The sequence below is a fragment of the Ziziphus jujuba genome, chromosome 6, assembly GCF_031755915.1.
Source record: "Ziziphus jujuba cultivar Dongzao chromosome 6, ASM3175591v1".
Taxonomy (NCBI): Eukaryota; Viridiplantae; Streptophyta; class Magnoliopsida; order Rosales; family Rhamnaceae; genus Ziziphus; species Ziziphus jujuba.
This window is the reverse complement of record NC_083384.1, coordinates 15,388,715-15,403,778: the sequence shown is the minus strand read 5'-3', so window position 1 is coordinate 15,403,778 and position 15,064 is coordinate 15,388,715. Positions and strand designations below refer to the sequence as shown.

The following is a 15,064-nucleotide window of genomic DNA, read 5'->3' as shown; positions in this document are numbered from 1 at the left end:
ATTGAGGATTAGTGAAAATGTAGAAAGATTAGAGAGAAATTTCTGAGGAGCATAGTGGAGAAAGATTCAAGAAAAATTAGTTTCTTGGGAATTCAAAGAAGTGATAATCAAGCGTTAAGGGAGGGTCAGCAGGGGGCGACATCAAGAAGATGAATCCAGCTTTATTAGGAAAACATTTGTAGAGGATTTGGAAAAGAATTTCCTTTATTCAAGGTAATTAAAAGCATTCACAGGCTTCACTCTAATAGTTAGATCAGTTATGGTAACTAGACGAACCTTTTGGAAGTCATTGAAAATTTATCTCTCAGGGTTATTCTCTTTTAAGGAAGCTGTACATCTTGGTGTGTATGGATAAGGGGAATTCTATTTGTTTTGAGAAGATGTGTGAAGGGAAGATTAATCTTCGCCCTTGATATTTCCTCATCTTGATCAATTACTAACACTTATTAGTTGGCTGTGTGGTTTCTTTGGATGGTCCAAATGATTCAATTTCTTTCGCAATCTAAATGATAGAGAAGATTCTTATTTTTGTTCATTGTTAAGTTTCTTTATGGGATGATGATTAATCCAAATATGAATGATAGAAAAGTGCAGAACCTAAGTTTCACTAAAGAATTTTCTAGTAAATCCTACTTCCCATTCTTGGTTGATGACCCTAATCTTTTAGTTTCTAAAGCTTCTTACTAAATTTTGAAGCTAATGCACCAACAATGATTCAACTGTTTGCTTGGCTTATCATGCATGGTAAGATAAATACATGTGATATAATACAAATAAGAAGACCTTAAGCTTGTTTGTCTCCTTATGATGCATGATGTGTAGGAAATATTGCAAGTCCATTAATGACTTGTTCGTCATTGTGATGTGCTAGCTAATTTATGGTTATGGTCGGAGGAAGAAGCTGAGTGTATTTGCGTATTTCCCAATCTAATTTATCTCTATTGATGAGTAATTTCAGAGCTTTTTGAGGGAGCAAAAGAGGGTAAATTCTTTGAAGTTGTGCAATATTGGCTTTGTTTTGGACAATTTGGTAGGAAAGAAAATGAAGAAAAGAGCCTAGATAGAAGGAATCTAAGGGGTTATATCAAGTTTCAAGCTTCTTGATAGGCATCAACTTCAAAGAATTTGAGGATATTCAAGTGTCTCTTATTTTAATCAGTTGTATTCTACTTGCATTTGAGGATTTAACATCCTCTCTTTTCTATGTATTCTTTTCAATAAAAAAAAATATAGCAATTACAATTTTGCAGCTACAAAGCAAAAGATCTTTAAATAATTTTAAGTGGCAATGGTGGTACAGAATCTTAAATTATGCTAGAGGTGAGGATGAAGTTCTGTTAACGGAGACCATCAAGAATCGAAAAGCAAAATTACAAGTTAGTTCATATGTTAGTTAAACCTCAAATGATTAAGGGTATATCAACCATAAAATAGTTAACTGAAGGCATAAAAAGGACAGAAGCAAATATTTCCATGAGAAAAACTTACATACCGGGGAATCAACTTTAAAGAAAAATACTTCATTCCAAGTGACCAATTCAACCTCAGAAGAAAAGGAATCTGAGCTGCTCCCACAAGTGCGTGCACTTTGTTGATAATGCAGTGACTCACTACCGAAACTTTGATCATGAGTCAGACGTATTGCTACAGTATATTGGGGAGAAGTTAAACCTCCAACTCTCAGGAACTGCATTACATGTTGGTCAAGCAAACAAGTAAAATTAGTAAATCTAAACCGTAAGGTATAATGGAAAATCCAGACCCACATATTCATTTCTTGGATAATCAGCATTCTCGCCAATTGAAGGTAAAGAAATACCTCGGCATCAGCGATAATGACAGTCACCATCATTTTAACTTTTGTACAAAGCTTTCCTTTCAAGTGTGAGTCCAACATATTCTTTGAAACAGGAACTTTTATGGGCTTCATATCCCCAGATGGCATCCTAATTATATTTGTGAGTCCTCTTAATTCGGTAGCTCTAATAAAAATATCCTGGCCAAGTTTGTTCTGTGGGATGATATAGTAGTTTCCCTTGTGATGAATGTCCATGATAGATCTTCCACCATAAGTTGCAGAAAATGCTTCTTGTCTGACATTAAAATTCTGCAAAATATATGCAAGCAATGCCAAGTAAATGTAAGAGGTGAAAATAGTTATCACAAAATGTAAAAAGTGAACAAACAAATTAACAAGTAACCAAAAGAAATTTACACTCTTTTCAGTATATCCACGGACATGACTCAGATTATTCCAGCTTGCATAAGCTTGAATTATCATATTAGCATTAGAAACAGACACATTTAAGTTTAGATCCCTTGTAGAGGTCAGACGTAACTGAGAAGCTGCACCAGGAGCATTGATATCATATTGGTACCTGAAAGTGACACCAAATCAGCCAAAAACTAAAATTACATTAAAAGGTTTAAATTGAATCAAAAGTTTACAAGTACTGCCATATTAATGATGAAATTTTCCTTATTTCTTCTCCTCTTAATTGTCAACAAATTTTTCCCTCTAACAAATTTTTCCCTCTAAAAGAATCAATTTTTCTCCTCTAATTTTCCTACAGGCAAGACGAAACGAAGTAAGAAAATCCATCAAACTAAAGTATATGAAGTTCAAGAAAGACCGAGTATGTTCCCCTCCTTCTATTATGTTACATCAGAGAGAGACAGGGAGGATAGAGGTAGATAGAAATATGTAAACATAAAAAAACAGAATTTTACAGAATTATAAGGCAGGAAACAACAGAATGGAATCAAAAGGGAGGTTAGAAAGAAGCTACTCTTTTTGCATTACCAATACTAGAATGGAGAGGTAAAGAATGGTAATCAGAAGGAAAAGCAGGGACCCAAAAATTTGTTTTCAGAGTATAGAGGATTGGTTACTCGTTATCCTTAGAGTGGACCGACACGATTAAGAACACAATTATAGAATTATATCATCACAGTTTTCTTCCTATTCAATCCCCTTCTTTTTCCCTTTGAACCAAGAGCTGGGAAAAATCAAACTCATCTCTTGCTGTCTTTATATTTTTACTATGAAACTATTCCCTTCTCCTAAACAAAAAATGCTGTGCATCAACTTTACACAACTCAGTCCACATCAGAGTTGCAGCAGTGTGAGAGGACCATATCAATCTCTGCAGGTAACAGTGGAGAATGAAGAAATTGACTTGATTTTCATGCAATGTGTCAGCTTACTATTTGAGCTAATTTTTATGCAATGGTATTATGAATCTTGCAAAATCTGAATAGAAAGCAAAAGTGCAAGTAATTTAGAAACACAAAGTACGAAAAGGCAAAGTACGGTTCAAGATCCTACTTTCAAGTCCTGAAGTGTATGTTTATTAAGTAAAATTCAAATTATGATCGGATTTTGCCCAAATGTTCATCATTGAATTTAAGGTTCAGAAAGTAGGACAGATTACCTTAAAAATCCATCCATTGGCTCTACAAGGGGCTCCCAAGATTCATATTTATCATTGTATGATCTAGCAGCCAAAGAAAAGCTGACAGTAGAATTCACGTAGTCAGTTCTTCCATGCAAACGGAAACCAATTCCACTTAGAGAAATGTTGAACAATGGAACCATCTGCAAAATTCCAGAAGACAGTCATTAGGAAAAGAAAATAAATTTACATTGTTTAGTGGTGTCTCATTGTTCTCTTAGCTGTATCATATTAATCTGATATTATATCACATACATACACAAGTGCATAGCCAATTCAGCACATGTTCCAAAGAGATTAAGATGGGATGAGGAATAACTATGTGTTCATTTAGTATAGCTGTTAAAGTAGAGCTTTTGCATGTAAAGCTTTTGTCTGTAGATCATTTTCAAGAAGAGTGATTATTAAAAAGCTGTGGTCAATTAAAAAAGTGCTTCAATAAATCTATTGGAATAGATTGCTTGGTAGACTACTACCACCACAACTGCTGCAACTGGTAATACTATATTATTGTTATTTTCTAAATTCTCTACGTTATACTAAAGAGAAATATATTGAATTTCTTTTATATATAGTACTACTATTATTATTATTTTCTAAATTCTCCTCATTATACTACTTAAGTTTCAAAAGAGATATATAGAATTTTTTTATATATTTGAATAAAAATTATTTACATTTTACATCTCATAGTAACTATTAGTACATAATTTTTATTTTTTATATTACAACAATTTTAGAGAGCATATTTTAAAATTATTTTTAAAATCATTTTTATGCTGTTATCCTCCAATATACCCACCCTTTTCAAGCAGTATTTAAACAAATTTATAACTAAAATTATATATATAATAAGTTATCATTATATACAAGAATTCACCCACTGATTCACATTCTTTCAATTTCAAGCTGTGAAACACTCCTAATTACCCGAAAGGTTTCACCCTCAAGCATCCATCCTTTCTTAATAAAACCTCAAATTAAATAATTGAGCGCAATAACGAAGAAAAATTTTCGACTAGCAAAAAAGTGGCAATGATAGGGAGAGAACATTGGAACAATTATTCCCAACACACAAAAGAAGCAAAGAAGGCAGAAAATAAAATTAAAAAGGAAAAAAACAATGCACTTTTCTAAAGTCAGATTTAAATTGAGAGATGAAAAGTCAGATTTAAGTTGTTGGAGATATAAGACAATTACTTAAATAGAAAGTTATAATGTTGAAAACTCAAATAATTCGTTAAAAGGGTTAAAGAACTCCATGCTTACTGCTCAAATTTTGAGCTTCCCTCAAAGTCCAAAAACAGATTTTCAGGCATTATTAGAAAAGCATTTTTGTCAATTGTAATTGTCACAAAACACCTAAATTTAATCCTAAGAGAGCTTTCCCTTAGAAGTAATTCTGAACATTAAAAAGACGTACCAAATGATACATTATGTATATCATATCAAACCAAATTAATATATATACATGCTCCCACACATACATAAGCTGATCCGCAAGTGGGTTTAACTGTGGGCCTTCCAAGTGTAAAATAAAAAATATTGGTGAAACGAAGAGCACCAAATCAACAAGCACAAGGGTTGTAACACCATGCAAAGTAATTATTGCACCAAAATTAAGCTATCAAGAAGTGATCCAATAATATATGTGTTATATTAAACCAACAGAAAAAGGTAAAGAGATGCAAAGGGTGATGAACCAAAACCCTAGAGAATAATCCACATGAAGCACAAACCAGAGATAGTAGTTGCTGAATTTGCAATGAGAAGGGTCTAAAACCAGAGATCTTATACCTAAAATTCAGTTAAGGTAGTTTTAACAATTTCTAATGAATGCATATGAAGAACTTTGGAATAAAGAATTCTTACCAAGCCACCATAGTCATCAAAAAGTGCAGCAGAAAAGGTCCCAATTTCTGCATCAACGACAGTATCATCTGAACCACTCGGTACATTTGAATCAGCAAGCTTTAGAGCAAATCTTCTCGGAGGCTTTTTGAAGCCACTGCGGACAATAAAGGTCCCTAACTCATTTCCAACTGTCCATATACTAAATGGCCCAGTCATAAGCCTGGAATCAGACGAATCCCAGACACTTTCCTCCAGAAACTGATCCCCAGTGACCATATCACTCCGCATGCATCTTAATGTGCTAAAATCATTTTGCTTTGGACTCCCCTTACATGCAATACAGCCCAAGGATACAAAGCCTGGGGGAGCTTGAGGAAGCCAGAAAGAAATGTTCTCCATTCCCTTCTGTTTCTTAATTTGCCCAACAAGCTGGAAATCCAAAGGAGCTTTAAAAAGCCCTTCATCCCCAGTATCATGAAGAACAATGGAGCTATTGGGGGGTTCATACCTAAGTTCAAAAATCTCACAAGTTAAAATTTAAAATTTAAAAAGAGGAAGGGAGGGGGGGGGGGGGGGGAGGAGAGAGGTAACACAGTTAACAAACAATTAACAAAACAATTAAACAAGTATTATACCCTTTGACCGCAATATCACCAAAATATATCATTCCCTGAGGAATCACAGGACGCCAAATGGACAGCTTTTTCCTAGAGTTTGAGCCTTGATTCCACCAGATTAATCGAAAACTAGCAACTGCTTCAAAACGCCAGCCAGAGTTCACAGCTGTTGATCTATCTGATTGCAGGTTGTGACTGTTACCAGACTGAGAAGCTTGAATATTTGAAGTGCTAAATGTATTTGAAGAGACTCCCCGAAACCCAAATACCATGTGACGAAAATCATATGCTCTACCCATTAAGTGATAAGTAGTGGGATCTGCAGGCAAGAAAGTGCCAACTGAATTATCCACACGCCAGAATGCTACACTTGGCATGCATCTGCAAGAGAAAAGGAATTATTACTCAAAAAGGCGATTATATGATAGATATTTATCTCAAAAGTTTAAGCTACTAGAAAATGGATTTGAAACATAAATCAAACATAATGTCATACATATACTTCAACTTAAGTATCAAGGAGACTTATTTTTTATTGATATTATTCTTTTTGTCCAATAAGTAAACCAAGAAAAACTTAACCGAAGTAAATTGCACCAAGAGCTCATGTAGAAGTTACATATCAAGTTCTGATATATTACAATTAGACTCTTGCCTTACTTGGAAAGAATCTGCTTGATTTTCAATTTAATCTAATAATTTAAACTCAACCTCCAAATTGGATTTGAATTGAGTAATCTAAATACAGTCCAATAAAATTTGGATTGCTTTTGGATGTTAGTTTTAAGTGTTTAACACTTTGACAAGCATAGCACATACGAAATGGTTGTGTTGATTGTGATGCAATCCCTCAAGGAACACGAACAAACTAATGAAGCCGAGATACAGAAAGCTGAAGCCAGTGGTGGTTGAGCTCTGCCTGATGAAACCACACAGCCTAATGCAACATAACCTTTGGGTGCTTCAGGGAACCAAATTGAACAGCCATCTCCTTCACAAAAGGCATCATTTGACAATGTGCCAGTGTTGTTTAAATCATGATCAGGAATGTTCCCAGAGTGCAGTACTGGCCAGATAAGTTTGAAAGATATTGGTCTCTTGACTCTTGCAAAATTGGTATTCACGACAAGAACACCTTTTGTAGGGGGCTTGTCCCTGACATACAAAGAGTGATATCTCAGATAAAGAATCCAGTACCATCAAAGAAAGAGAAAGATTTCAAAGAGTTGGCACTAACAATGGTGTCAAATAGTCACCGAGAACCGCAAAACCAGGAGGTGCATGAGGTCTCCAAAAGGCATATACTTGGTCACTACAGGGATCTGAAATGTAAGAACCAGGCCAATAAATCCTCAATATTCCAGAGTTGCAGTTCGTGCTTTCTTGTATTAAGACAAAGAAAGAGTGTATTGGTATACCTTTTATTGTTCCAATTTTGTCAAACTGGGAGCAGACAATTGTCATTTTCCTTGATGTCGTCCTTAAAAATGCTAAAATATCCTCTTCAACTGCTAAAAACAGTCTTAAAATGCTAAATGAAAAATTCATGAATATATCTGAAACAGACAAATGAATATTGGTCTTTCCAGAAGCTTTTGAATAGTTTATAGAGGTGTCAAAAGGCTCCAAAATCCTGATTCCATTACTCTCCATGGTTAAACCAAGTACATTTGCATTCATCTCAACGGTTTCACCCTTTAAGACAAGCCTGCAACCAGCATAAGTACATCAAACATCAACTTTGCATCTCTTGTACTTTCCTAGAAGCTAAAAAAAATATATATATATGAGATCCATATATTAACATGACATGCAACTAAAAAAGAGATACTGTTTTACTGTTTTGATATGTTATCTGAGGAATTAATTGAAGCAATATATGACAAAAGTTTCTGGACTTGCAAATCATGTTGATAGTTTATACAACAGATGGCTTTTGCCAGCACTACCTTTAACATGTAATTTACAAACATTATAGAGTGAACAATATAATCATATAAGGTTGCTAGTACAGTTGTCTTGATCATCATGGACCACAAAGGCCAGACAGTTTAATCCATATTGGTTCACTAGCAAAACAGAAATGTTGTTGACATGTAATGGAAAAGCCCTAAAATGAAAGCGAGAACCAAAAGTCTTATGTAATATGAAGCATGGTATATTTGAATGGAAAGAATGCAGGCAAATGTTCAAAGGAAGCGTAAAACATGAAAAACAGCTAAAGTTTATTTTAAGCATATAGATAACAACATTAAATAGTTTTCAAATGCTCAGATCAGAACATTATTTACATCCATTAAGTCTTTCAATTCTCAATAAAACCATATAAAAAAATCAGCAGATATTTAATTAGATAAAGTTTATCTTTGGTGTTCAACTCTTAAAAGAAACCATGGGCTTCAAAGTAATAAATAGGATTCCAACATATTAATCAAGGGTTATTACCGATGTCCATATAATTTGTATAGAAGGAATTGTAGAATTTCTCGACATAAGGATAGCTTGTGGGAGAAGAAAATAAAATCAGATTCCAAGAGAATCACTGAAGGGGAATGAATCTTTTGTTTTTATGTTCCATCATTATATTGGCTATCTAGATATCATGACTTTTCTACAAATTTTATGCTTCCATTTTCTGAGGGTAGTTTCCCTACAAACTGAAAATTTATTTTATTTCTTTAGGCTTCACTTATTCGATCTGATGATGGCTAAGTTAAAAAATGGGACTTTCTGATAAAAGAATGTGAATTATACAAATGATTCTTAATTTGAGCATTTGGTTGATGAACGTCATTATTATTTTGAAACCAACAAAGTTACTCTGGAATGCTGCTGCTCCCAATAAAGTTAAAAGTCTTTGCCTGGTTAGTAGCTATACTTAAGGTTAATACTCAAGATGTGGTACCAAGTAAGAGACATTACGTGGCTTTATCCATATGTTGGTGTCTTATATAGAGAAATTGAAGAAAATGACAACACTGTTTCAAGGATAGCTAAGTTTCACTAAAATTTTGGTTTGGTTATCATGATTTGTTGGAGTTTCATGGGCGGGATAGGGTACTGGTAAAAGAGCAAAGGTTCCATGCAGATGTGCCCGGCTGGAGAAAAATCACAAGATGAAGAATTGGAACATAATTCATTCTAAGCGTCATGATGGCTTCTTCAACCAAAAAGATATAAAAGGCCTTAGTTTGTTATTTTTGTGAAATGGAAGAATGTGGTACAAATGGATCTTGAACAATCAATTATTATTTCTGGGGAATTTCTTGTCCCCTAAATCATGTAATTTACTTTTCATTTTCTTAAGTTATGCTCAACTAAAAAGTAAAAAAGACAATTGTTTGTCGGAATACACAATTATGTGTTAAATGCATGATAAACATTTATACATAAATATGCTCCCAGAAAATACTTCTCATTTTCTTAAAAGTTATGCACAACTAAGAGTAAAAAAGACAATTGTTTATTGGAGTACACAATGATGTGTTAAATGCATGTTAAACATTTATACTTGAATATGCTCCAAGAAAATAACCACACTTTTATCAACATAAAATAATGATATCAAATAAATTCTCCTAGCTAAAATTATCTCTACTATAGAAATAGTAAATTAAACTATCTTGGAATGCTGCTTTGACAGTAAAGATGCATAAAATTTATTTGCATTTATTAAATATAAATATAAGTAGTTCAGTAGATCATCCACCGATCAATTTAATTTAATTAAAGACATAGAGGACAGTTAAAGAATAATTTACCTGCAGAATGCATCCAACTCCGCATGCAAGAGTTGGTTAGAAAGGATAAGAGACTCTCCAACATCTTTTGATGTATTATAGAATGTCAGCTCTGGGCCTATAGCCTACAAATATTAGGTAACAAAAGATTTAGTAAGACAATATCAAGACTCCATTTAGAAGCAAAAACAAAAATAATAACTGGGCATTAACGTAACAGGAATATTGCTCAAACATATATATATATATATATATATATCGAGATATATATATATATATACATATTTTTAAGAACTATACAAATGTTATTGAAAAGAATGAAATATCATTGAAGCCAGATGAGGGAAAAACGATTATGTGATCTACAACTTGTACTATTACAGATTTAGGATTTTAAAGAGTTCACATTAATTAGATCCTTCGTTGACTTGGCTTGACTTAGTTTCCTTATTAGGTTATGTTTCTTTACTAAGAATAGGGTAATTTGTGGCACGGGATAGACCTCACTTGATTGTTGAACAATGCAGATGTGATAATTTCATCCTGTTCAACACAGCAACCTCAGTCTTCCCTAATATTTTAATAATATATCTTCTCTACAGATACAAGAAAATAATAGCTGCAACATAGGAATTCCACCCGGCTCTGAATTGAATCAAGAAGTAAACAAAGACAGGTCATAAAGTATATAGAGAATTAATCTGGAATGAATAAACACTTAACCTGCAACTCAATAATATACTCTGTGGGTCTCTCAACTGCAACACTAGGAGATGCCAGATCACTAACACTTTCTCTTGCAGAGTTTAAATCAGGACCTTCATCCCCACCCTCCAAGAAGACCTGATCCTCCTTCGAAGCAGAGTAACTACTGTTGGCTCCCAGAGAAATACATGAATCCAGATGCACTCCATTCTACACCAACAATCAAGCAAAAAATTAGCGAAATTTCCTGAATTATGGAACAACATAAACAAGAAAAAGGATTAAACAATACCTTGATAATAACATTTTTGAATTGCAACTTTTTCCCATTGCCCACGTATATAAAAGCCTCTGTGCTTGCTGCTGTAAGATTGAATCCTTGCCTATCTCTTAGATACAGTACTCCACCATCACCATCATACACATAATGGTGATATCTTTCATCATCAACGATTAAAGGTCTTTGAGGAGAGAGAGAGACTTCTGCAGATGGTTGCTTGTAAATTGACTCATTTAGAACCATTGCATCCATAACAGGGAAAGAGCTCATGTCTTCTCTATTGGACAATACATTTCCAATCGTTGGTACAAAAAACTCAACTACAGCCAGTAGAAAATCAAGTGCGACGAGTAGTTGTGGCCTTTGAATGCATAAAGAAATAAATGTTGAAAGCTGACTAAATTTTGCATCAACAATGAGCATGGTTGGAACTAGTTTAGCATCATCATCTCTTGTAATAAGATCAACCTTGTCCTGGGACTCATCATTATGAGCCAAAGAATGCAGAGGAATAGAACCGATGTTCTCAGGCTTTCCAATTGCCAACCTAAATTCTGGTGCAATTCCTTCCCGATCATCACATACAGTGAAACCCTTTAGTGTCGCAGAAAGAAAGCCTTCTCCTAGTGAATTGGATTTGTAAAGCAGCCATGCATCACTAACCTGTATGATAAAGAGTTCAAAGCGAACAATATTCATCATATATCCTGTCGAAACTACCTCTTTTTTTAAATAGGAAACATAACTTTTATGTAAGCACAAAAACTATATAGTATATAAATAGACAACAAAAATCCTCCAATATCGTAACAAAAACAAAAAGTAATTATCACCTTAGAACAAAAGATCCTTCCAACATCAATTAATCATGAAAGATGGATAATTTTTGAATTTTTTAAAAGATGATGCACAAAATGAAGCCACCAATGTTAGCTTGTCCATAGTTCGGTTCACTTCCTATCAAAATAAGCTTTTGAGATTATTAGTATCTGGACATGGTATTACATCTTGTATTCAAATTCTGTTAGCCCCATTTCTGTTAATTAATTTCTGCATGAGTGAAATCAAACTTTCGTCCTCTGTTAATGGATAGACCTACACATAGAAGGGAGTGTTGAAACTACTGTTGTTAGCTTGATATACATAGTGAAGCCCACTTACTATCAACCTAAGCTTTTGGGATCAGTGCTAACTTAATGCCTCCAATTATAATGACATAACTGAAAAGTTTTTAATGCAACACTACTCCAGCTTCGAAGCATCTAATGGAGAAAATATATCATAGCACCCAAGGTACATTCACAAAAAGAGCTCATTTGTGTAGGATGTCAAAACACATCATACAACATGCTTGATCACTAAAGACCTAATCCTACCCTAGTTTGAATTAAAATATGGAATGGAACAAATGTTGCATTTACTTTCATAAGTCACATTAATCCAGGTATATATGGAATTCTGAAAACAAAAATACAACTTTTCCAAATATGAACATTTTCATTTAATTTCTGTAAATCTAACGCACAAAAATTTATGGAAAGAATTTAACCAAGTCAAAGATGATTATATATATATATATATATATATACAGCTCTTCTATTATCCGGGACACTTTTGTCCAGGACAATGTCTCTCCACATGTGGTATGGTGTGTAAAATTTCGTATAATGCCCCACCACATGTGGAGAGGCATTCTCCTATACAAATCTTGGATAAAATGTCCTAAATAACTATATATTATGTGTATATATATATATAGCTTTTCTACTATCCAGGACATTTTTGTCAGGGAAAGCACCCTACTACATGAGGTGTGGAGGATAAAATTTTGTATAATGCCCCCACCATGTGTGGTAGGGTGTTTTCCCAAAACAAATCCCAGGCGGAATATAAGAGAAAAACTACATATAAATATATATATATATATATATATATCAAGTTTATTTATTTTTTGAAAACTATGTTTGAATCTGATTCCAACCAATCAGAATGGAGAAGGATAATGATTTTAGATCCTCTTTGGTTTACATTACTTCAATTTATACATGCACACAGAGAGATTTATTTAAATTTGGTAAGTAAAAAGAATGTCATTCCCTGCTAAATACTAAAAAAATAAATTCAGGATAAAAAGCAAACAAGGACTTCAAAAGGGTTGGGGGGGGTGGGGGGAGGAGGGGGGCAATAGAGGAACAAGAAACGAATAAAAATTTAGTTAAAGAATGTATGTGCTAAGTAAACATTCAAAGACCAAAGGAAATATCAGATGACTGTACGTACAATCACTCGGTAAATTCACATCTCAAAAGTACCGAAGGAAGAATTTGAGTTCCCAATGGTGAAATAATCTAGAAACAATGGAAAACTACCTGAACCGTTGCTAGAGATGTATCACTTGCCACTGCTGTATGCAAGCATAACTCAATCAAGCTAATGACTACAGAGACTTTCATCACAATCCAGATCTCTCCGTTTGCATTTTGAGATTCAGGGCCACCTTGATCCTGATGAATGATTTCTACCACATCAGAAGATGATTTGATAGTATCATGATTCAACGGAGGAATGACATGTGGAGTCTCCGAGACATTAGACACTGCACATTCAGTAATTATCTGGTATTCCTTGTTTGAGAGATATGCTTTCAATTCCCCTATCTAAAAAAGCAAAGTGTCAGATACAAAAACAGATTTCTAGTTTATTTAACTTAAATATGCAGTCATACAGGTGAATACAAAAAACAAAAACAGTTGAATTCATCAGCTTATATTTTTATGAAGTTCTCATCAATGCTAAAGGATTAGGTTCATAAGAATGGGACCAAACAATGCATATCCTAATAACTGTCATCTCACATAAAGAACTGCCTAATAACTGAAAGCAAATAGGTCTGGCATCCAGAATTGACAAGTTTACCATAAAAAAGGTTTACTATGAGTGAAAAATAAATCAACAAAAAACTAGCAATCACCACTTTAATTCCAGTCATATCATGTCAACTTTAAGTCACCATTATTACAAAATGTTACCAAGAAGTGAACCCAACAAGCTTAAATCAAACCAGTAGGAACATTAACATTTCCTATAGAGTTCAACAAAAATGCAATGTCTTACCTTGATTGCGACTTCAATATCTGGTATTTGATGAAACAAGTCTCGTAGTGACCTCCGAATCACAATAGAAATCCCTTTCACATCTTGAATTATACTTTCACCAAGTTCTGTTCCAAATCCAACATTTAGATGGATGTCCTCTACCTGCATTTGCAATTATTAGCAAACATGTGAACAAGGGAACATAAAATATATATACAGTAGTTGCATGTAGAAGAGTAGAACTAGCAATAAAATTATAAGCCATCTGCAGGACAGTATTGACAGATTCTAGGAGTAAGTACATCCGATCATAAGGCCTCTCTTTCAGAGACTACTCAGGCAATAAAATAGCAGTTAGATAAGGCAAAGTCATCAGGCAATAAAATCTAATGACCAGACAGATAAGGCAATTTGGTGAAGGTATGGCAAAGTCATCTATTTTCCAAACTCAGCCTATGGTTTGTCCACATGATACTCAACCTAATTGTCATCCTGAAGAAAAGGAGGTGGGCAATGACGAGTACTTGTCACCAAAAAGGTTTATTCAAGGAGGAAGCAGATCATTACTGAACTTCGCATGCCCATGATGTCAAACCTGTGACCGGTAATGACTTGAAACTTTAACTAAGAATGAAAAACAATCTTATTCTGATAATAGTTCTAATGATTTAAATTTGCCAATAGCTCTTAGAAAAGGTACAAGGAAATGCAACCAACAACCAATGAAGCCTTTCTCACTCTGTACCCACTGAAATAACCCAAAACAGCTCAAGTGGCATTAGGGTTAAAAATTTAATAGTTGTCATGGATAAGGAGATGAAAGCACCTTTCTCTTGCTACTAACCTTCATTGGCATTTACAGCAATGTGATGTCAAGAATGCTTGCTTACATGGAGACTTGGAGGAAGAAGCATACATAGAGGTTCCTTCTAGATTATAAAAAAGTGTAATGACAATAAAGTCTGTAAGCTAAAAAAGGTGCTATATAGCCTTAAACAATATCATATAGCATGGCATGGAAGATTTACAAAGACTATGTTGGGGATGAAATATGTCAAGGAAATCATACTCTCTTTATCGAGCGTTGAACCTCAGGAAAAGTGACAAGATTTGATTGTGTATATTCACGATAGTATTGTCACCGGAGATGATTTAATAAGGTGGATTGAGTGAAGAATAGCAAAGACCTTCGGAAGTTAAAGTATTCCATGGGTATTGAGGTTGCTCACTCCAAAAATGGAATTTTAATCTCACAACAAAAGTATATCTTTGATCTTCTCAAGGAAACTAGAATGGTTGGATATAAACCAGCTTATA

At 34.0% G+C, this 15,064-nt stretch overlaps 1 protein-coding gene across 1 annotated transcript in view; it reads right to left on the bottom strand.

Annotated features, from left to right (window-relative positions):
- Positions 1 to 15,064, bottom strand: part of LOC107430407 (uncharacterized) — a 46,784-nt gene that overhangs the window by 15,078 nt on the left and 16,642 nt on the right. Inside the window, exons 30-43 of the mRNA XM_048464611.2 lie at positions 13,766 to 13,909; positions 13,021 to 13,308; positions 10,664 to 11,314; positions 10,390 to 10,581; positions 9,688 to 9,791; positions 7,345 to 7,634; positions 7,164 to 7,248; positions 6,746 to 7,081; positions 5,945 to 6,307; positions 5,328 to 5,817; positions 3,435 to 3,598; positions 2,216 to 2,378; positions 1,820 to 2,107; positions 1,493 to 1,687 (exon numbers count right to left, since the gene is read on the bottom strand). Coding sequence (XP_048320568.2) covers positions 1,493 to 1,687; positions 1,820 to 2,107; positions 2,216 to 2,378; positions 3,435 to 3,598; positions 5,328 to 5,817; positions 5,945 to 6,307; positions 6,746 to 7,081; positions 7,164 to 7,248; positions 7,345 to 7,634; positions 9,688 to 9,791; positions 10,390 to 10,581; positions 10,664 to 11,314; positions 13,021 to 13,308; positions 13,766 to 13,909 — 3,753 coding nt within the window. The remainder of the gene's footprint in view (positions 1 to 1,492; positions 1,688 to 1,819; positions 2,108 to 2,215; positions 2,379 to 3,434; positions 3,599 to 5,327; positions 5,818 to 5,944; positions 6,308 to 6,745; positions 7,082 to 7,163; positions 7,249 to 7,344; positions 7,635 to 9,687; positions 9,792 to 10,389; positions 10,582 to 10,663; positions 11,315 to 13,020; positions 13,309 to 13,765; positions 13,910 to 15,064) is intronic.